This window comes from Euleptes europaea, chromosome 9, assembly GCF_029931775.1.
Source record: "Euleptes europaea isolate rEulEur1 chromosome 9, rEulEur1.hap1, whole genome shotgun sequence".
Taxonomy (NCBI): domain Eukaryota; kingdom Metazoa; phylum Chordata; class Lepidosauria; order Squamata; family Sphaerodactylidae; genus Euleptes; species Euleptes europaea.
The window spans coordinates 22,245,593-22,268,696 of record NC_079320.1 but is presented as its reverse complement, the minus strand read 5'-3'; the positions used below and the strand labels follow the sequence as shown (position 1 = coordinate 22,268,696).

Sequence of the window (23,104 nt, the reverse complement as noted above, 5' to 3'; positions counted from 1 at the left end):
GCTATTACAACTGACCTCCAGCCAATAGAGATCAGTTCACCTGGAGAAAATGGCCGCTTTGGCAATTGGCCTCTATGGCATTGAAGTCCCTCCCCAAACCCCGCCCTCCTCAGGCTCTGCCCTAAAAATCCCCAGGTATTTCGCAACACACAGCTGGCAACCCTAAAGATAAATGAGGTTCCTCAAGCTGCTGAGAATTTATAGGATCCTAAAATGAGAGATTTTGGAGGATAGGATTTCCACATTGTTGCATGCCCCCCATGATTCCTTTTAGGCCCCACCTTTATATCCCAGCTTCTACTATAGATCAAGGCAGGAAACACAGTATGAATAAACAAAATATTAACCAGATATATTCAGACAATAAAACTGTCACAAATAAACCACTGTTCCAAAATTGTGCAACTCCTTCTCCCTGGAATATGTGATTAGTTTATTGGGTTGCCTGCTCCAGACTGGGAAATTTCTGGAGATTTGGGGAAGAGCCTGGGGAGGGTAGAGTTTGGGAAGGAGAGGGGCCTCAGCTAGGGTTGCCAACCTCCAGGTACTAGCTATTACAAATAATCTCCAGGTAATAGAGATCAGTTCACCTGGAGAAAATGGCTGCTTTGGAAGTTGCACTCTATGGCGTTATACCCTATTGAAGTCCCTCCCCTTTCCAAACCTCGCCCTCCTCAGGCTCTGCCCCCCAAATCTCCAGGGTTAGGAGCTGGCAACCCTAACCTCAGCAGGGATGTGATGCTATACAGTCTAACATGCAAAGTTGCCATTTTATTTAAGAGAGCTGGTCTTTTTATTCTGGGATCAGTTGTAATACCAGGAAAAATTATGGATGCCAGCCTCCAGGCCCCACCTGGAGGTTGGCAACCCTAAATTGTTGACGTCAGTCTAAGGAAGGAAACCTTTTCTAGCTTCTTATTGTGGCTAAAGGCATACTAATTAAACACTGAGGAACCCTGCTTGATGATTTGATAGCCAAATACTGGGTAAGGTTAGCATTCATACTGAGGACAAACCTGATCAGCTCCAGTTAGCTTGATGGGATTGTGCATGGTCCTACTCTTTCGGCCTTTTCTTGTGATGAGCCCAAAGTCATACGGTTCACCAGATTAGAGTCCACCACTCATGTGGAGGAGCAAGGAATCAAACCCAGCTCTCCAGATTAGAGTCCACCGCTCCTAACCACTACACCACACTGGCTCACCAAAGTAAATCTTGAAATGGAGGCTGTCTTGTAACAATACGTCCACACATTTTACTTCTGTCAATGTGGGCTGTAGTTGAAGGCCTGAGTTCATGGGGAAAGTTCATGCCATGAGAAGTTGTCCTTTATACCTGTATTGTTTAAAGTCATTCATTCTATAGATACTCACCAGCCTGTGTACTGGTTCAATGAACAATAAAGTGACATCATTTTCTCTGCCTGCAGTATTCTCAAACATCCCAGCTACTACTGCTCTATACTTTCTTCAGTAAGGATTGCAATTTACATTTCCCATTGCCCTCATATTTTCAGACCAATCTTCACTGCCAATAGACGTTTCCTGTGTCTGCACTCCCTACTATAATTTGCTTTTCACACTATAATAACTGCCATATAATTAAGCTTTTCATAGCAGATTGACCCTTTTCAGAGCAGAGTCAATGGGCAGAGAATAGGAGCACTTAAGTGTATTTATTAGAAAGAAATTATACTAAGCCCAACTACAGAGTGAAAAAGAGAGAGAGACTGGTTACTTTTGGCAGTACAGCCATGTTATCTATTTCTCTTTATAGGTGCAAATCTGGAAATAAAAACTTGATTATAAACATCACCCAGTTCCTATTCTTGGGATTCGTTGTTGTTGTTCTTAAAGCAAGCATTAAAAGAATCAGCAAACTATCCCTGTTTCTGGGAACCATATCTTCGTAACATTTAGTTGTTGCAACCCATATTCTCCCCTGTTGGTGTTGGATCCATCAGCTTTTCTGCTGATGCAAGAGTCCGCCACTCTCACCCAATTTCCTTCCTCACTGCAGCCTAGGGTTCCCAACTCCATGTTGCTTAAAGTCTTGACACTGTGGTGCATGCCTAGGTAACACCTAAATTAGACTAGTGTAATGCACTGTATATAGGACTCCGCTTGGAGGCTGACCAGAAGCTACAGTTGGTCCAGAATGCTGCAGCCTGAATGCTGACTGGAATTGGTCACTACATCACTCCAGTCTTGTTCCATCTTCACTGGCTCCCAATTTGCTTCCAGGCCCAATTCAAGGCACTAGTATTGCCCTTTAAAGCCCTATATGGCTTGGGACCAGCATACCTGAAGGACTGCCTACTCCCATATGAACCTACCTGACCACACTGGTCATCTTCAGAGGCCCTGCTTTGGGGCCCCTCGCCATCTGAGACTAGGCAGGTGGCAACCTGAGAAAGGGCCTTCTCAGTTGTGGTGTTGAAAGTTTGGAATTCCTTCTCCACAGAGATTCATCTGTTTGCTTCTAGTGTTGTCGTCTTTTTTTGTTTTGTCTAGCATTTCCTGACTAACTCCTACTAGCTCTTCTGCCTGTGTGGGTGTGGGTGTTTTTATGTGTTTTATTTAATGGTTTTAAAAAAGACAGTCATGCTAGGAAAAGTTGAGGGCAGCAGGAAAAGAGGAAGACCCAACAAGAGATGGATAAAGGAAGCCACAGCCCTCAATTTGCAAGATCTGAGCAAGGCTGTCAAAGATAGGACATTTTGGAGGACTTTGATTCATAGGGTCGCCATGAGTCAGAAGCGACTTGATGGCACTTAACACACACACATGCTTTTTAATGTCTGGAATGTTTTATTTGAAATGTTTCAATGTTTGCCAATGTTTGGAAAGGTAGCCTAGAAATGTTTTTAACAAACAAACAAACAAACAAACAAACAGTGTTTGAAAACTGCATCTCTCAGTTGAGGTTCTATGCGAGGCACTGTAAGGACTCACCAAATTAAATCTAGAACAATGCATGCATCTCTTCCGAGTAATGGAGGATCATCATTTTCAATTATATATAAGGTCAAGTCAGTTTCTTTAAGGGCTACTGGGCAATGTGCCAGAACTGCCCCTTTTGGCTTGATGTGGGCACTCCTAAAAGCAACCAGCATAACTTGTATCTGAATATTGCAAACTTGGCCTTTCAGGAGTTTGGCTTCTGCTCCGCTGTCCAATTTAAGAGAAATCAGTAGGCTTACTACTGCAACTGTTCTGTGCCGTGCATTAGAATAACCACTGTCCCTAGAAAGCTGTTGATTGGACACAGAACCCGTCAACAGCAATAGCTTTTGCATTGCTTTCCTTCAGCCTGCATGCTTTTGCAAAAAAAAAAAAAAAAAAAAAAAATTTCCCTTGGAGCTGTTATGACAAATTTCTCCAAAAGCCGGACATTGCCTGGGGTTGTGCGCAGTTGAACATTTATTGCAAAACTTGCTTGTGCTTTCTGGGGCGGCTGCTTGCAGTGGAAATTTTGCTGGGAGTTTCCCTTTCCGTGTGCAAGGAGCTGTGGACGTTTGGTTTTGCTGAACTGGTGTTGCTTGTGCAGACATCGCTCTAGCCTGGGCACTGATAAGAGCTTTCACTCTGCAAATATCCCCAGCCTATTTAAGGTCAAGTTCAGGTTTTTCTTAAAAGGCTTCCTTAATCTTGCAATTAGTTGTGCTGAACACAATCTTGTCCCTTGCCATAAAGTCCAGAGAGGGGCCAAATTCACAATGTTGGGCTTTTTTTCCCCTTAGATTAGTGACAGAATCATGTATTCCTGAAGCCTCATACAGTTGCTGATTTAGTTGCCAACCTACAGGCAGGAGATCTCCTGGGGTTATGGATCTCTAGGCGACAGAGATCTGTTCACCTGCTTGCTTTACAGGTGGACTCTATGGCATTATATTCCACTGAAGTCCCTCCCCTCCCCAACCCTCACCCTCCTCAGGCTCCACCTCCAAAACCTCCAGGCATTTCCCAACCCAGAGCTGGCACCCTTAGTTGCCAACCTCTAGGTGGTGACTAGAGAAAATATGCACCAATGATGTAAGGTAAGTAGTCGTAGAAAAAAACAGTAAGGAGCTCAAAGTATGAGTGCAAGAACTGTATTAAGTTAATAAAAATGACAAAACATTAATCACAGTGCGTAAGTGAAAAACACCACCAAAGTGCACAAACACAATACATACAACGATAGACTCATACAATCTAACACAATAATAATAATGACAAAGTAATGGTCACTACGAGCTTTGAACTACGGCCATAACCAGTCCTGAGAGGCGAGGTTAAGACACGAAGCCCTTCGGGGCAGACTAAAGTTGACTGTGCTATAGAGATGCTGAAGAAGCCCCCTACGGGCGAAAACGTGCTAAAACAATCCGGAAGGCGTTCCAATTCCCTTTCTGGCATTGAAGATTTCCTCACAAGCCATTGCTTCTATCATTAGCCTATTAGGCAACAACTATCCGTGTCGTTTGTATGTGTATGAACTTTAGCAATGCCAAGTGCATGAAAGAAGAATGATTTACACAGAACCTTTGTATATAATTATTATGTTAGATTGTATGAGTCTTTATCATTGTATGTATTGTGTTTGTGCACTTTGGTGGTGTTTTTCACTTACACACTGTGATTAATGTTTTGTCATTTTTATTAACTTAACTTAATTCTTGCACTCATACTTTGAGCTCCTTGCTGTTTTTTTCTACAACAACCTCTAGGTGGTGGCTGGAATTCTCCTGGAACTATACCTGATCTCCAGGCTGCAGAGATCAGTTCCCCGGGAGAAAATGGCAGCTTCAGAGGGTGGACTCTATGACCCTTCTAAGGTCCCTCCCCTCCACAAACTTTACCCTCCCCAGGCTCCACCCTAGAGTTGCCAGGTCCCTCTTCACCACTGTTTGGAGGTTTTTGGGGTGAAGCCTGAGGAGGGTGGGATTTGGGGAGGGGAGGGACTTCAATGCCATAGAGTCCAACAGCCAAAGCGGCCACTTTCTCCAAGTGAACTGATCTCTATCAGCTGGAGATCATTTGTAATAGCAGGAGATCTCTAGCTAGTACCTGGAGGTTGGCAACCCTACTCCACCCCCAAATCTGCAGGAATTTCCCAGCCCGCAGGTGGCAACCCTACAGCCTCTAATTGTAATAGCCCAAACTGGTATCTCTCAAACACATGATTTTTATTGGGTTCACAATAAGATTTGAAGGCTTCTGCTAAAGTTTTATTGCCAGGGTCTGGACTCTGGAAACACATGTCGCATATTATCAATCTCAAGGGCTTTTCTCCTATGCAGTGAAGCAAGACTGCAATATTATAATCCTCAGACTCTTCTTCAGCTTTTGTGACTGTTGGGAACAGTTTTAATTTCTGTTTCCAGCCTATTAAATTCTCCCCTAAATTCCTTGCAAAGGACAAACCTAATGGAAACTTGAAATTTCCCATTTCTGAATAAACGGTATTATCAGGAATCTTCTTATAGTGTTGGGGGCCCACTGCTGACACAATATGATGTTCCCTTTTGCTTGTAGGTCAGGAATTGGATACTCATTCAGGTTCCTGCTTTTAGGTTCACACAGCAGAGACAGGTGGGTTCGAAACAACATCCATTTTTTAGCAAGGAGATACAGGGGTAGGAACAACTGGTTTCAGGAGAAGGGAGCTTATGCAGGCTAACCAATGGAATCCAGCAGGACCTCATGAGACTAAACCAACTGACACAAATATCAGAAAGGGGGAGCAGAGTGCTCCATTGTCGCATATATTATACACCACAGTAGTGATAGTCTCCAATTTAGATGGCTTTAAAAGTGGATTCATGAAGGACAGGCTAAATTGAACCTCTGTGTTCAAGAAGAGTTGGTTTTTATATGCCGACTTCTCTAGCACTTAAGGAAGGATCAGACCGGCTTAAAATCACCTTACCTTCCCCTCCCCACAACGGACACCCTGTGAGGTAGGTGAGGCTGAGAGAGCTCTAAGGGAGCTGTGACTAGCTCAAGGTCACCCAGCTGGCTTCATGTGTAGGAGTGGGGAAACCAACCCTGTTTGCCAGATTAGAGTCCACCGCCCCTAACCACTGTTCTTAACCACTGGCTTTCAAAAGCACTGTATCTATGAATACATATTGCTGGGAGGAGGTATCAACAACAGGGTGAGGTTTTGTCTTATACACCTCTGCTTGTGGGCCTTCTGGAATATCTACTGCCCCTGTGGGAAACAGGATGCTAGGAGGGGAAAGTAGACCATTGGACAGATCCAGCAGGGCTTTCCTCACATTCTTAAATGGTTTGCAATGTATAAACAGCACCATAGGGTTGCCAATTATGGGTTGGGAAATACCTGGAGATTTTGAGGGTAGAGCCTGGGGAGGGAGGGGTTTGGGGAGGGGTGGGACATCAGTGGGGTACAATTCCATAGAGTCCACCCTACAAAGCAGCCATTTTCTCCTAGAGATCAGTTCTAATTCTGAGTGATCTCCAGACTCTACCTGTAGGTTGACAACCCTAGCCCCTGTACAGACCCACCTCACCGGTCAGATAGACTACCAAACCTTATGCAACCACTTTATTCTGATTCAACCAACTGTCCCATCTAGCCCACTGGAATATATAACTGTAGCCCTTCAAGGCCATCTTGTTCATTGGAGGTGTTAAAGGGTTGAACCTTGTGCATACAATTTATTATTTCCTTTTACACTGAATGTCTTGGGTAAGTGATTAGGATTAATCCAGAAAAATGGGGCCATGCAAACATAAAGTTATTTGAATGCTTGGGTTAAGGGATTTTGCATATGACTTCGTATATTTTTTAAAAAGCTGGGATATCCAGATAATAATTGAGCAGGCTCACTGCCCTCCACAAGACATGGGATGCTGAGAGCAGTTGAATATGAAAGGGGAGTAAATAGGAAACAGAAATGGGAGGGGGAATTAGACTGTATTATAAAAGGGCACATTTGGGTCTGTGGGACATTTCCCAACTGTTTATATCCCTTGAACGTGAGTGCTCTGTACAATAGCCTCTTCTGTGTTTATTTCAGCCTTCTTTCTTGATCAGCTATGTTGCTTTGTTCTACCACTTCACTCACCCCAGGAGCCTACAGCTAAGTCAATGAAAAGCTGATCAAATTACCACCTTGCACAAAAAAAGAAAAGGAATAAAAGCATGTACTTCACACAAGCATCATCGCTTTCGTAAGCAAAATCAGCAAGCACAACCCGCAACTGTCCACATTTTAATGAGAATATGATGTAAATTATCAAAGTTTGAAAATATGCTCCAAACAGGTGTACCTGAGAATACTTTTAGATGGGTAAGGGAGAAATGGGCTCCAGGTGTGACTGCAGTATTCCCTGGTACCACAAAATCGCTCAACAATTGGCAGTTTATAATAGAAAAGGTTAATCAATAAACCATCAAAGCGATGTATTACCAACTGTTCAAACAGCTGCTGGGCAGGATGGTTCCTGCTTCCTATCCATTCCCTCTGAATGCTAATTATTCCTCTGACAGAGATTGGTTCAGAACAATGGTTAACATTCGTATTGTTGTCGTGATTTTTTTCTCTCTCTCTTCAGTACAGGATTCTAATGGTATTACTGCAACAACCAGCAAGTTGCAAGCACCTTCTGGTAAGGCACAACCCTTCATCATCTTATTTTTAATCATGTTTTGAGAACAGGCCCATCAATTGGAGTGGCTTTGTTCTAGAAAAATAACCCCTTCCCCTGCTGCCATGTTCCGCCATCAATTTGCGTCTCCTGACGTGAAGCTCAAGAAAATATTTCCTGCCGATGAATCCCAGCGTCAGAAGGCTGAGCAGATGACTTGATTAATTACTGGAGCAATGCATCATTGAAAGGAACACAACGGCAGAACAACAGTTAAGGGCCATCTATAATATAGTGGTGGTAGATGTATTTTTTTAAGTACTTCCTTCTCAAATGATTAGAAAATAGATATTTTCACAGTTAGGGTTGCCAGGTCCCTCTTTGCCACCGGTAGGAGATTTTTGGGGTGGAGCCTGAGGAGGGTGGGGTTTGGGGAGGGACTTGTCATAGAGTCCAGTGGCCAAAGTGGCCATTTTCTCCAGGTGAACTGATCTCTGTCGGCTAGAGATCAATTGAAATACCTGGAGGTGGCAACCCTAGCCCCACAGTCTTTGCAGGCAGACTTGTTTTTCAACATTGCCACAGGAGAGAAAAGGAATGGATTCTGTAGTGCCTTTCAGATTTAGGCCCTCTCTTGTGGGAATCGTGTATTCATAATGCAACTGTATGGATAGGGCTGATTGTTTGGACCCTAGCTCACTGAAGAACTTTGCATGCACAAAGTCCCAGATTCAATTCCAGGCATCATATATCTATCATATTGGGACACCTAATGATATAAATATAATCCACATGGAGAGTTTGAGGAGGAAACACTTTGTCTCACACTTGAGGGGGGGAATCCCTTAGTTTCTCTTGCCACTGTTGGGGGTTGAAAGTGCTGTCAAGTTGCACCCGACTAATGGTGACCCTGGAGGGTTTTCAAGGCAAGAGATGAACAGAGGTGGTTTGCCATTGGCTGCCTCTGTGAAGCAATCCTGGACTTCCGTGGTGGTCTCTCATCCTAGTAATAGCCAGGGCTGACCCTGCTTAGCTTCTGACGAGACCAGGCTACCCTGGGCCAACCAGGTCAGGGCCTCGTTACTCTTACCTATTCAATTTTTATTCTGCTCTTCCTCCCAGGAACAAAGGGCTCCATACTTGGTTCCCCACCCATTTTGTAGTGTAAGAGCTGTGTAGGTTAGACTGACAGAGAGTGACTGGCCCAAGATGAGCTTTATGACTGGGTAAGGACATGAAGGGGAGGGAAGGCAGCATGGTATAGCCATGTCAGATCTTGGAAGATTAGCAGAGTTAGTACTTGGAAGGGTGATCACCAAAGAAGGCTCTGCAGAGGAAGGCAATGGCAAACCACCTCTGCTTCTCACTTGCCTTGAAAACCCCTTGCTGGGGTTGCCATAAGTCAGCTGCAACTTGATGGCACTGTACACACACACACTCCAGGACTTGAAGACATGGCAAGCCTAGTCTAATATATTAAAAACACTAAAATGTTCTGGCTGCCCTATTGTGGTGCATGCCACATGCTTATATTGGTCAGACTCAGCACTAGTCAAGTGAAATCCTCTCATGGTATCTGATGGAGGCAGCTTTGACTCTTGAAAGCTTATACCCCCAAAAAGCTTGTTGCTCTCCAAGGTGCTACTGGATTCAAATCTAGTTCTTCTTCTGCAGACCAGCACAGCTACCCTTTGAAACTCTGTCATGGAAAAGTGGCTCTCATATGACAGGAACTATGGGGAGGGGCTGTGGCTCAGTAGTAGAATATCTGCTTGGCATGCAGAAGGTCCCAGGTTCAATCCTCGGCATCTCCAGTTAAAGGGACTAGGCAGGTAGGTGATGTGAAAGACCTCTACCTGAGACCCTGGAGAGCCGCTGCCTGACTGAGTAGACAACATTGATTTTGATGGACCAAGGGTCTGATTCAGTATAAGGCAGCTTCATGTGTTCATGTGTTCAAGGGGTCTCAGTATTTGACATAGATCTTTGTGTCCTGGGTGCAATCCTCACATTTCCTGTAGACTCAGATAATGCCTCACATGGTTTTATGTGAGGATAAATGCAATCAAGATGTTTATGTCCCAGCATGGTACAATGGTGAGTGTGTTGGGCTGGATATGGGAGGCCCAGGTTCTTATTCCTACTCTGCCATGAAACTTGCTGGGTGACCTCAGGCTTGAAACTATCTCTCAGCCTAACCTACTTCACAGGGATGTCGTGAAAATAAAATGGAGGGGGAGAATGATGGATGCCGCCCTGAGCCCTATGGAGTAAGCAACTTCATGTATTCCTGATGTCTGAACTGTGACACCTGGACCTATCCCCCGTCCCCTGCCACAAATCTTACCAGTCACTATCTCTCAACCTACCCTGCTTCACTAGATTAAACGTCATAACATGTAAATAAGTTGTAATAAGAATCAAATCTAAGGCTCTACTAGGGTGAAGCTTGGTATCAGTCCCTAGCTGAATATTTTGCTCTCATATTGTCATATTAATTTGAGCTTCAATATAAAATGATCAGAAAACGTAAAGTTATTTGTACACATTCCACAGGATCATCTCCGACAACAAGCAGTGTTTCAGCAATCACAGGTGGGTTTCAACTTTATACTTCTCTGGGATTTTGAAGTAATAATAATTGATTATAATAATGTATACAGCATTTTCAGCTTACTTCAGTGCCTTAAGGGTCCACTGATTGCATTAAATCTCTTTGCTCTACATTTCCATTCCATTTCCTTTCAATAATTCTTCTTTGAGGACTCTTTTTCAAGTCAAAATTAAGCTTCGGTCTAGATTTTAATACAAGAAATCTCTTCTTAGCTGGATTTTGGAACGAGAAGGTGGAAATTAGTGTGAGGATTATATATATACAAGGTGGAGTGCTTTTAGATTTGGATTAATTCTGACCCTTTCTCATGTCCTTGTCATGCTTGTTTCTGTAGGGCGGGATTGTACAATATGTGGCCCCGGGGCTGCAGGAAGCCTAGTGGATTCTTATTGTGCCCTCGCAAGGACACAGCAACTGCTTCTTTGGGATGGAGGGGGCCAGAATGCTGACTCACAGCTCCCTTCCCGCCCATGCCTGACCAACAAACTTCCCGTTGTGTCCCTGTAGGAACACATGCCCTGTTCACATGTTACAATGACTGCATTACATCCTACTTGTACATCTGTTTGTAAGAAAGAGCGAAGGTGCATTCACTTACTTATGAAACTGGGGACCAGAACCTAGGCAATTGCATGGATCAATCACACAGTCAGCTGTAAAGGTGTCTAATGGAACATGAGAATCACTCAGCACATGTATAAAGAAAAATCAAGAGTACAGTGTACACAGATTGTGTGAATATGTTCATTGTGAACAGGATTACAGTGAGCCGTTTCCATAGGGAGGCACTATATATTCTGAGAACCTCCCCAGATTCTTACCAGTTCCCAGCAGCAGTTCCCAAAGGGAGGGAGGGATCTGAGTATTCCTTGTCTGGGAACCATCAATATATCTGAACCTTCTGCCTCACAAGAAGACTATTTTTAATAATGAAATTTATTGGGGAGGGGGTTACCTTTCAAGACAGCTATCATGCTTCCATATAGCCATGGGCTCTAGAAGATCATTTTGATTACCTAATTCTTAGGCAAACAGTGGTCCTTCAACATGATATGGATTTATTTGTTATCAGTGGATTATAGTTAATAATTTCCATCAGGCTCCATGGCCTGATATTGCAGGCTTCTTCACTTCAAAAGGCTGTGTTTTTGGCAGTAAAAATGTCAATAGTCTACTCAAACTTTCTCTAGCGGTGGCCACTCGTGTATCTGGGGGCAGCTCTTGTTTGTGGGAATAGCCAGGTATTGTTCTTGATCTCTGTCAGCTGGTAGCTACAAGCATTTCTCTGGACATAAATGATGTAGTCACAGTTAGGGCTGTTGAAAAAAAAATTCGATAAAATTCAGATTCAGCAAAATTCGGCCCGTTTTTATTCGGGAAATGCTGAAGTCCGAACTCCCCCGCTTTGAGTCCGTGCAATTCGGCATGAGGTCCGGAGTTCGGGGAAAAATTCGGCCGAATAAAGCCATTAAAATCACAACAGCACCTTTCCGTGGCTCCGGGGGGGCATTTTGGGGGGTAGAGGTCCCAAACTTTCAGCGTAGCTTCAAAGGGCCCTTCTTGCAATAACCCCCAAGTTTTGTAAAGATTGGGTCAGGGGGGGCTGAGATATGGGCCCCAAAAGGGGTCCCCCCTCCTTAATGTGCATTTGCAATTAGCAGAGCTTGCCGCCCACTCAAAGCTCCCAACCCCAACAAACAGCTGAGCTGCGGGGAGCAAGGGCAGGGCAGGTGCGAAGAAGTTTGCAAACCATGCAAAGCAACACAACCATGCAAACCATCACGTTTGCAACCATGCAAAGCAACACCTGATGCCTGGGAGTTTGCAAACCATGGAAAGGGACAGAAGAAGTTTGCAAACCATGCAAAGCAACACAACCTTGCAAAGCAACACCTTTGCAACCATGCAAAGCAACACCTGATGCCTGGGAGTTTGCAAACCATGGAAAGGGACAGAGGCATGCTAGCTAAGCATCAGGAGCAGGAGGGGGTGGAATTTCCCCTTTTACATTGGACTCGGGACCAGGCAAATGCATTCTTTAAGTCACAATTTGAAAACAATTTTTGAGCAAGCATCAAAATAGACCTAACCGATCTTATGAATGAGGGAAAACCTGAGGACACACAACTGAAGCCCCCCCCCAAACCAGGGAGAGAGAGACTCGAGGGGGCACACACACCCAGACAGAATGGATGAAAGCCCCCTTTGGCTTCCCCCCCACCCACAGAAACTGCTCCCTCCCCACACACACACACATAGGAGAAAAATTATAGATTAAAGCCCCAAAAGGGGTCTTACTGTGGATGTCTTCTGTTCTATCAGGAGGGACTTGGAGGACTGGGTAATCCAATACGGTTCAATTTAAGCACGGGAGGTTTTGCCTTGGATTTGCCGCTGTCGAGATGCACATAGGATCGGCTGATCCCATTCATCCCAATAGGGAAAGGGGGGGCATATCTCAGCCCCCGCTGATCCAATTTTTACAAAACTTGGGGATTCTTTCAAGAAGGCTCCTCTGAAGCTACGCTGAAAGTTTGGGGGCTGTACCCCCAAAAATGCGCCCCCTGCAGCCACGGAAAGGAGCAAATATGTGCTGTAAATGGAATAAAAATGCACATTAAGGGGGGACCCCTTTCGGGGCCCATATCTCAGCCCCCCCGATCCAATCTTTACAAAACTTGGGGATTCTTGCAAGAAGGCTCCTCTGAAGCTACGCTGAAAGTTTGGGGGCTGTACCCCCAAAAATGCACCCCCTGCAGCCATGGAAAGGAGCGAATGTGCACAAGCACCCCCCACGGGGATTTCTCTCTCACACAAACAGATACTCTCTCTCTCCCCGGCCAGGCCGCGCAGCAGCTGGGCTCATGCACTCAGTCGCGACTGATTGTCCAGAAGAAGACCCATCTTGGCCACCGACTGGCCGGGGGAGAATGCGGCTTACTAACTGACTGTTATGCTGCTGCGCCGAACCCCGAATTTGCTGAATTTATTCACCGAACACCCCGAACTCGCTGAATTCGGCTCCCCGTTTTCCCGCCTTTTTTGAGTTCGGTTCCATCCGAACTAAAAACCGCTGAATCAGGGGAAATTCGGCTGTTTTTCGGTTTGGGACAAACCAAATCGACAGCCCTAGTCACAGTTATCCATGTGCTAGTCACTTTGAGGTTAGATTACTGTAACTCTCTCTGCATGGGGCTTCTCCTCAAGATATCTCAGAAAGTTCAACTGGCCCAAACTGCTTATGTTATGGCCATTTTATTGGCTTCCACTTTGTTTCCAATTGCAGTTCATCATGCTGCTTGCTGTAAGTGTTGAAGCTGACAGGAAAGAAATTCTGTTGAGATAATTTGAGTTCTTGTAGTGCTGTTTTTCTTCATTGTCCAGCTTTCACGCCCATACATAGTAATAGGGATGAATTAACTTCATGAATGGCATGAATTAACTTCATCTTGGTTGCCCCTAGGGTTGCCAATCTCCAGTTACAAGCTGGAGATCTCCTGCTAATTTAACTGATCTCCAGCAGATAGAGATCAGTTCACCTGGAGAAAATGGCCACTTTGGCAATTAGACTCTATGGCATTGAAGTCCTTCCCCTCCCCAAACCCCACCCTCCTCAGGCTCTGCCCCAAAAATATCCCACTTGTGGCGAAGAGGGACCTGGCAACCCTAGTTGCCCCTCCTACCTCCAAGGAAAAAAATATTTATTAATTTAGGATATTTCTTTGCCACCTCTTCAGAGTCCTGCTTGAGGTGGCTTACAATTAAAACAATGTAACAATATAAAAAATACATCATTACAAACAAACCATTGGACATAAAGCATAAAAATTCTTCAAGAAACAGAAGCAGGCCATTTGAAAAGCCAGTAAGATAAAACTTGGGTTGCCAACCTCCAGGTAGTAGTTGGAGATCTCTCGCTATTACAACTGATCTCCAACTGATAGAGATCAGTTCCCCTGGAGCAAAATGGCTGCTTTGGCAATTAGACTCTATGGCATTGAAGTCCCTCCCCTCCCCAAAACCCTGCCCTCCTCAGGCTCCACCCAAAAAACCTCCCGCCGGTGGCAAAGAGGGACCTGGCAACCCTGGATAAAACCCCAAATTAAAAGCCAGGGTAAAAAAATGTGTTTTGGCCTGGCAGCTAATAGAAAGTAAAGGAGGTGCCAGACAAGCCTCAAAGTACTTAAAATTATTCAGCAAATTAAATTAGACAGCCAGGCATCAGAATAACAGTACATTCCAAAGGTTTCCTACTGCTCCCAAATGTCAGAAATAATTCTGTTCAGATAGAGAATTTACTGTATTTCTAATTGATGTGGTCTGAATTGGACTTTGATTAATATATTTGGCATGTTTGTGCAGCTGGGCCCCACCACTGGTTCACAAGCATAGCCTACAACACACTCAGAGGTTTCCTGGGCTGTGTGTTGCAGGGGAAGGTAGAAAATCAGCTGTCCCTTGGGCTTCTTCATTAGTGACCTTCAAGTTGAGATTCCTCTGTCAAGTTGACAAGGAAGGGAGGAGCAACAGTGGAACCTCATTTCTAAGCTAAAAGATGACAACTTCTTAAACTACTCTGCGTAAGACAGATTCTCCATCACTTCGGTTATTTTACTTCTTCTTTCTGTATTGTCTTCTTCCCTGAGTTCTTTGTAGTTACCACCGCTGGAGTAGGAGCTTGAGTTTGCATTCCCTGACTGTCTAAAGAAAAAGTATGTGCTGACATCCAAACCAGCACAGCAATAATGGGGCAAATCACGTTTGGAATGATTTCCTCAGAGTGCCATTTACTCTTCTCAAAGTGATTAATCCTCCGCTGCAGTCTAGAAGTAAAGCTGAATCGTCCTTTAGAAGAGCGTCGCTCTAATAAAGGTTAACACTTTTTTCATTTTCAAAAATGCTTTAGCGGCATTTACTAATTCATCTTTCCAGCTCCCCTGCAAAGTAAGTGAGTATTAATGTCATTACGCCTGCTTTATAAAGAGAAGCCCTAAGCTATTGCAAACGTACGTGACAGAAAGGAGGACAAAAAGCGTTGGTGGCTTCCCTGGTAGCTAATATTTTAAACCCATGCTATGGTTTCACTGGCCACTTTACACAATGATTTTGATATGGAAAAACCACTACGTTACATCCTGGAAATGTTTCAAAAACGCATGGTCAACAGTTGCATGTATCTAGCCATCCAGTTCCTCTGACAGCATATACAGAAGAGAGAACAGTGATTTCTGCCAATTCTACTCTCCCTCAGCTCCCACTGTGCTCCTTAAGCTATTTGTGAGGACCTGATGATCTACAGGAACAAAATGTTAGGGGGCTTGGGGGCTGCAGCAGAAAGAGAAGCAGGATCCCTCTTCGGGTTACCAGGTCCCTCTTTGCCACCAGCGAGAGGTTTTTGGGGCGGAGCCTGTGGAGGGCGGGGTTTGAGGAGGGATTTCAATGCCATGGAGTCCAATTGCCAAAGTGGCTATTTTCTCCAGGTGAATTGTTCTCTATCGGCTGGAGATCAGTTGTAATAGCAGGAGATCTCCAGCTACTACCTGGAGGCTGGCAACCCTAATCCCTCTCCACATAGTCCACAGATGGTTGGCTGCACACTGGTGATTTTCTCATATGGGGGCAAATTCATAGGCTACTTGATCATGCATAATCAGCAAATAAATGGTCCACCTTATTCATAGATGTGTTAGGGTTGCCAGGTTCCTCTTTTCCTCCTGCTGGAGGCTTTTGTGTTTAAGTGCCGCCTCGCAAAGTTTAGAACCGGAAGTGCCACCTTTTAAAGGGCCTTTACTTCTCAGCTTGAGTGGTAAAGCAGCCCTTTACCACTCAAACTAAGAGATAAAGGCCCCTCGCGAGGTGGTACTTCCGGTTCTAAACTGAAAGTGCCGTGCGCAGTATGCACGCACATATGCACGTTTGCCCACCGACCCTCAGGTGGTCGGCGGGCAGAGGGGGCAATTGCCGGGCCTTTGCACCTGGCAACCCTAGTTAAAGCCTATTTTATTTTTTTCAGTCTCTGTAAACAGTAAGCAGGAAGGTGGAAGGTGGACTCTATGACAATATAACCCATTGGAGTCCCTCCCCTCACCAAACCCCACGCTCCTCAGGCTCCACCCGCAAAATATCCAGGTATTTCCCAACCCAGAGCTGGCAACCCTACCTCAAGGACTGCACTGGAATCTCCTTAGGCCCTGCTTTGGGTGTCCCTGTCCTTCGAGAGAGAGGGCCTCCTCATCACAGTCCCAAAACCACAGAACTCTCAAACTAGGGATATTCATTTGTTCGCTTCTGTCACTGTCTTCTGCCCACTGGTTTCATCTGGCATTCCCTCAATGATCCCTGCTTCTTGCTCTGTGTTTTAATTACTGTTTTTCTGTGTATTTAAATTTATATATTTTAACTGTTTTTATGATGTGTTTTTATAATGCTTGCTTTAACGGTTGGTTGCCTTGGTGGCCTTCATGGGACGGGGTACACATTTTGTAAATAAATAGAACAAATAGAATGAGCTTCCCAAAATCAGCAAATGTTTTGTATCAACCATGTCTTTCTTTAAACAGGTTTAGCCATGGTGAAAAGCTTACTGCCACTTCGTTATTTCGAATTTTTATATCCTTCAACCTAGTTTCCACATTGTGACTTGGCCTCAGTAAGTGAATAAGCAGCCCACAAACTACAGGGGGCATGATGAAAATTGCAATCCTTTCTCACCAAGAACCTTTTAAAAAGAACCTTTCAACTTGCTGTTCCATTAAACATAGTTTGTGGGATTTTATTTCATCCCACTAAACCCCATAAATATCTTTTTTTGTCCATTTTCTATTATAGCGTCCTCTTAGAAGGAGACCACATACTTTGAGAGAAACTCAGTAAAATCTCTCAGAAATGTTCATATTTGAAAATTGGAAGGGAGAAGTAAGCCTCCAATTTCTTCTCCAAATAACAACTAAGAATGGATTTTAGCCTTCAGATGTTTAAGGCTCCTGTGACAATCCTCCTTCCAGGCAGTTGCCAGAAGTCGAGCATTCGATGTATTATGATATCTACTGTCAATATGGTTTCCTTCCAACATATACTTCAAGACAGGGTAGATTTAAATAGTGTATTTCCAACTTTCACCAATTGCAGGTTTGGAATACAGATGTTTTCAGCTCATAACACTTGACTGCTTCTAAACAATTTCCCCTAAAATGTTGTTCATTTGCGCCTCCCTTTTTCTGCTCTGACACCCGAGAGGCTGAATTGACAGTGTACAGGTACTAGGAGAAGGGTTGGCCAGGTCCCTCTTCGCCACAGGCGGGATATTTTTGGTGTGGAGTCTGAGGAGGGCGGGGTTTGGGGAGGGGAGGGACATCAATGCCATAGAGTCCAATTGCCAAAGTGGCCATTTTCTCTGGATGAACTAATCTCTATCAGCTGGAGATCAGTTGTAATAGCAAGAGATCCCCAGCTAGTACCTGAAGGTTGGCAACCCTAACTAGGAGTCTTGGGAAATATAAGATTCCCAGAGCATGCAAGTCTATAGCATGGATGTCAAGCAGCCTGTAAGTGGCCTGCTGCAGGGTCAGCTGCACCCGTTGTGGACCAATGATATCATTCAACTGCTTAGTGCAACCCCAGCCCTCTCCACACACATCTGTTACTACCAAGCAATACCCATCAGTATTGACACAGAGTCCCCTCCTCCTCCAAAGCTGCTCAGCAGTTGTGGCTACTTACTGCCACTAGGGTTGCCAGCTCCAGGTTGGGAAATACCTGGAGATTCTGGTGGTGCATCCTGATAAGGACAGGGTCCAATGCCACTGAGTCCAATTGCTAAAGCAGCCATTTTCTCCAGGGGAACTGATCTCTGTCACCTGGAGATCAGTTGTAATAGTAGGAGATCTCCAGCCACCACCTGGAGGTTGGCAACCCTAACAATATTGTTTACACAGGTACACTGTAATCAACAAGAATGTCATAAACATTTTGATGACTATATTACTATAACTTAAGGGTACTCTACTTTGTTGAGCATCTGGACAGTTCTGGAATTTTGAGAAAGTGTAGCTTCCCTTTCCCCTGGTTTCTTTTTCCTTCTACCTTTTGGGCATACAAGCTCTCTGTGGCTGGTTGTCTCCCCATTTTACCTCACCTATGATGGGGTTGTTTTATGCTAAGGTCAAGGCACCATCTTTTTATGTTAGATTGAGAACTAGAGTTTAAATTCTGGTGTGTGTTTTAGTGTATATTTTAACTGTTGAAAGCCACCCTGAGACCTGCTTGGCAAGGAAAGGCGTGAGGTTAAATAAATAAATAAATAGTGAGCAACACCATAAAAGTGCTGTCTTTAGAGTTACCAACACCCAGGTGGAGCCTGGACTTCTTCCACAATTATACCTGATCCCCAGTCTTCAGAGAACAATTCATCTGGAAGAAATGGCAACTTTAGAAAGCAGACTTTACTTCATTGCATCCCTGCTGAGCTCCTCCCCTCCTCAAATATCACTGTCCTTCAAACTAGGATGAAGGATATGAACCACCCCAAGAACCACCCAAATGTCCAGGAATTTCCCAAGCTGGAGTTGGCAAGCCTAGCTATCATACAATAATAAAATGGCTGCCAGTGTAGGCAGGATCAGCTTTTTGCTTTGCTGTTTTTTGCTTTGCTGTTTGGTTTCAGTTCTTGGAAAAAAATGGGGAGGATTTGCTCCCTGTGCACCAGGGTGAGGTGTCAAGCCTATTGACATAAGAAAGTCTGTGTCTATGGCTCAGTTAAGCACATGTGGCGCTGCTGTGCTAGTCAGTGAGATGGTGCTCAGAAGCTCCTTGATTATTTGTGTTTCTGTTCTATTCAAGAATCTTTGGTTGTTCCCCCAAAGTGGGCACCAGGAAACACAGTGGCAGGCTGTGAGCACCAAGTGAGCACCATACCGAATATCACTGCTGTATGGACATAAATATTTTAGTTTCACTCCTAGTTATGGTTGCCAGCTTGCCAGGAAAAAAGGTCCTTTCTCGTTAATTGAGGCTTAATGTGTGGAAATAGGCAGGTGAAACTATTCATGGCATGGACGTAAATTACACTGCCTGGTAAACTACATCCTATTAAGCCTCTGTTAAAAGGTCAGAACATTTTTCTCCGGGCCTGTTGGCAACTCTACTTCTACTCTTTTTTGGAAAGGGGAATACTTAGGCCAGATAGACATATCTTTTCACCAGCAGGGGTAAAAACAAGTTGGGTCCTGTGGACTGGGAGAAAAGCAGGGTATAAATATTTTAAATACATTAAATAAATGAATTGTCAATGAATTAACTTGAACTTGGTGGCCAGTGACACATCCTTATGCTTCAGAATCTTTTTTAGCTCCTTCATGGCTGCCCTTCCCAGTCTCAATCTCCTTCTGATTTCTTGGCTTCTGATTTCTCCCTTTTGGTTGATGGTGGAGCCAAGGAATAGAAAGTCTTGAACAATTTCCTCATTGTCAACCTTAAAGTTGAGTAATTCTCATTACTTTTGTCTTCTTGATGTTCAGCTGTAGTTCTGCTTTGGCACTTCCTCTTTTAATTTTCAGCAGTAGTCATGCTTGGAGTAGGGGAGAGGAACCAATTTCATTTGTTGTCCCCTTGTCACTGCAGCCATGTTAACGGTGGTCCATTTTGATCATGAGGATCTCCCAAGATTTAGAGAGGATTTTCAGGACAAGTGGCAGGGTGCTGGGGGGAAAGGGAGATGGATGTTCCACCAAGGTTTCCCATAAGTTTTCCACAGGATCCAACTGACTTACGATGTCACAGGCATGACATTGTATAACAAGGCGCTGAAACAATGGAAAATGTAAGGCAGATGTGATTTTAGGGAGAAACCAAGACGGAGGGGTTGAGCAGCAAATTACATTGATTTGGTGAGAGAAAGAATCTAATATTAAGTTATGTGTTTTCAGCTACTTTGTTACGAAGTGTTCCTACATCATCTTCTAATGGAAATAAAACATCCCAAACAACACTCACTTCTGTACAGGTATTACCAGTCACAAACAACAGCACCTCTACTAGTAAGTACATGTTTCTCTGTTTTACTGTAGAGTTCACTATAAACTAAACTTTTCCCCAAAAAATTGTTTTGAGTTGTAAAACATAGTCAGTATCCAGAAAGCCAGTGTGGTGAAGTGATTAAGAGCAGTGGTTTTGAGCAGTGGACTCTAGTCAGGAGAACCAGGTTGATATCCTCACTCCTACACATGAAGCCAGCAGGGTGACCTTGGGCTAGTCACAGTTCTCTCAGAACTCTCTCAGCCCCACCTACCTCACAAGGTGCCTGTTGTGGGGAGAGGACGGGACGGAGATTGGAAGCTGGTTTGATTCTTCTTAAAAGACAGAGAAAATTGACATATAAAAACCAACTCTTCTTCTTCTTCAAGATATGAAATTTTCCCAATCAAGGTAAGAGGACTTCACCACCCTCTGAGCACTGTGAAAAGGCATTTTAACATAATAAGTTACATGAACCGACAAATGCCGTTGAGTGCAAATAATCTTTACATTAGTTATAATCATTTTTAAAAGATTGTTTGGGGAAATGATGAGCAACCTGAAATACAAACCATAGTCTGTCACTAGACCTGCTCAGTTACCTGCTGGTCCATCTCACGTCCTGCTGGTAGGTTGTGAGCCTGGAGCCAATAACTCAGCAAGCTCTTTGGATGCATCCAAATGATTTTGGATACATCCATTTGCATGATCAGACTCTCTCACTACCCATCTGCCACTTGTGCTGCCTCCAATTTTTTAAAGGACACATTGGGTTGGATTCAGCCAGCTTTTCCAATCATTGTCATCCAGTTCCCCACCTTACAATAGCCCCCGATTCCCACATGGCTTTTGTCCATGCAAGTCCCATGATCCATAGCATAGTCAGGTAGCCACGGATCCCCTCCTCCTTTCGTCTCAAGTGGAGAAGCTGGTTATATCGAACCCATAGTAAAAGTGTAGAAATCAGTTTGAGATTTTCAGTTGAGACTTACTATTTAAGTGTCTCATGGCCAAAATTAAATTGTGGAACTCCCTGCCCCAGGATGTGGTGATGGCTGCCAACTTGGAAGGCTTTAAGAGAGGAGTGGACATGGAGGAGAAGGCTATTCATGGCTACTAGTAAAAATAGATGCTAGTAATGATGCATACGCATTCTCTCCAGGATAAGATTAGGTGCTTTGGAACACAGGCGGGACAATGCTGCCACAGTTGTCTTGTTTGTGGGCTTCCTAGAGGCACCTGGTTGGCCACTGTGTGAACAGACTGCTGGACTTGATGGACCTTGGACTTATCCAGCATGGCCTTTCTTATGTTCTTATGATGCCAGCAAGAGGCTTTCAAGGCAAGGGAGAAGCAGAGGTAGTTTGCTATTGCCTTCCTCTGCAGAGTCTTCCTTGGTGGCCACCTTTCCAAATACTGACCCTGCTTAGCTTCTGAGATCCAATGAGATCAGGCTAGGCTGGGCCACCCAGATCAGGGCATATGATTCTTCCTGCAAAAGGTTATTTCCATTGCAGTCTCGCCTAACTCAAAATGAAGCTTCTTTCAACCAGCTGGATAAGGGTAGGTTTTTCCTTTAATGGATCTGGAATGCCACTACAGCACAAGAGACCATTGCTGCTAAGCAAAGTCGACCAAAAAAAAAGAAATAGAACTGCTGTGCAGCGCACAGAAGTAATTGCACATGTAGCTATCTCAATTAAACATATTCACGAAAGGTGATCTTCGAGCTCTTTGGCCCGTTGAGTGCGGTTCTCCGAACTTGGTTCGGAGCCGGCGCACCTGAGAGAGAGAGAGAGCACGAGAGATCAGGCGAGCGGGCGCGCTGTCTCTCCGCCCTCCCCCCCCCCCCCGCCGTGGAGAATGGCCAGGTCCCCCTTTCCCTTGCCCTCAATGTTTGGGAGGCTAAAGCCTCCCCTCCCCTTTAGCCACGCGATTGCTGGGTGGGCGGCTCGGCGGTTCCTGCCCCCCCCCCGCCGCCTATCAGCTGTTGGGCGGGGCGGGCTTCCTTTGGTAGACCTGGCCTCCGGCTGAGTCCCATTGGGAGGCCATGTCTACCCACTGGCTTTCTTGGCGGTAGACCTGGACTCCGAGGAGGGGAAAAAGTCCCCCTTCAGAGGCCAGGTCTACCAATTGGCTTCTATGGGCCTCCGGAGGCCAGGTCTACTGCCAAGAAAGCCAATGGGTAGACCTGGCCTCCCAATGGGACTCTGCTGGAGGCCAGGTCTACCAATAGGCTTTTATGGCAGTAGACCAGGCCTCCAGACGAGGACCAGGCGGGGAGGGGAAAATGGCAGGGACTTACAATTTAATTTTTATCAATAAATAAGATCACTATTAAGTATGATATCAAGTTTTATTCAGTGTACCTATAGTTTAATTAAGACTTAAAACTTTAATTAAAGTTTATTAAGTTAATAAACAGTGTACCTACCTATATAGTTTAAGAAATTTGGCTCTCAAAAGAAATCTCAATCGTTGTACTGTTGATATTTGGCTCTTTTGACTAATGAGTTTGCCGACCCCTGTGCTAACCTATACCCCATGCTGTCTCTTTTTGCTGCTATTGGGAAGGAAGGAAGGAAGGAAGGAAGGAAGGAAGGAAGGAAGGAAGGAAGGAAGGAAGGAAGGAAGGAAGGAAGGAAGGAAGGAAGGTGATCCTGTAGACTTTTGTCTTTCATCTACCTGCATTTAGCACAAATCCTAATAAACAGACCCCCCCCACCCCGCATGTACATTCTGACTTCTTTCTCTTTAGAGTCCTTACTTATAGTTAAGCATGCATTTAGTTGCATAAATTTTGTTTATGGTGAATCACACTTTTTGTGACTTAGATCATACAATCCAATCTTTGTTATGTAGTTGCCAAGAGTATTTT

General features: G+C 44.5%; 1 protein-coding gene across 1 annotated transcript in view; it reads left to right on the top strand.

Annotated features, from left to right (window-relative positions):
* Positions 1–10,117: 10,117 nt before the first annotated feature.
* Positions 10,118–23,104, top strand: part of EMCN (endomucin) — a 42,129-nt gene continuing 29,142 nt past the window's right edge. Inside the window, exons 1-2 of the mRNA XM_056855822.1 lie at positions 10,118–10,196; positions 20,139–20,249. Of these exons, the coding sequence (XP_056711800.1) occupies positions 10,118–10,196; positions 20,139–20,249 (190 nt within the window). The remainder of the gene's footprint in view (positions 10,197–20,138; positions 20,250–23,104) is intronic.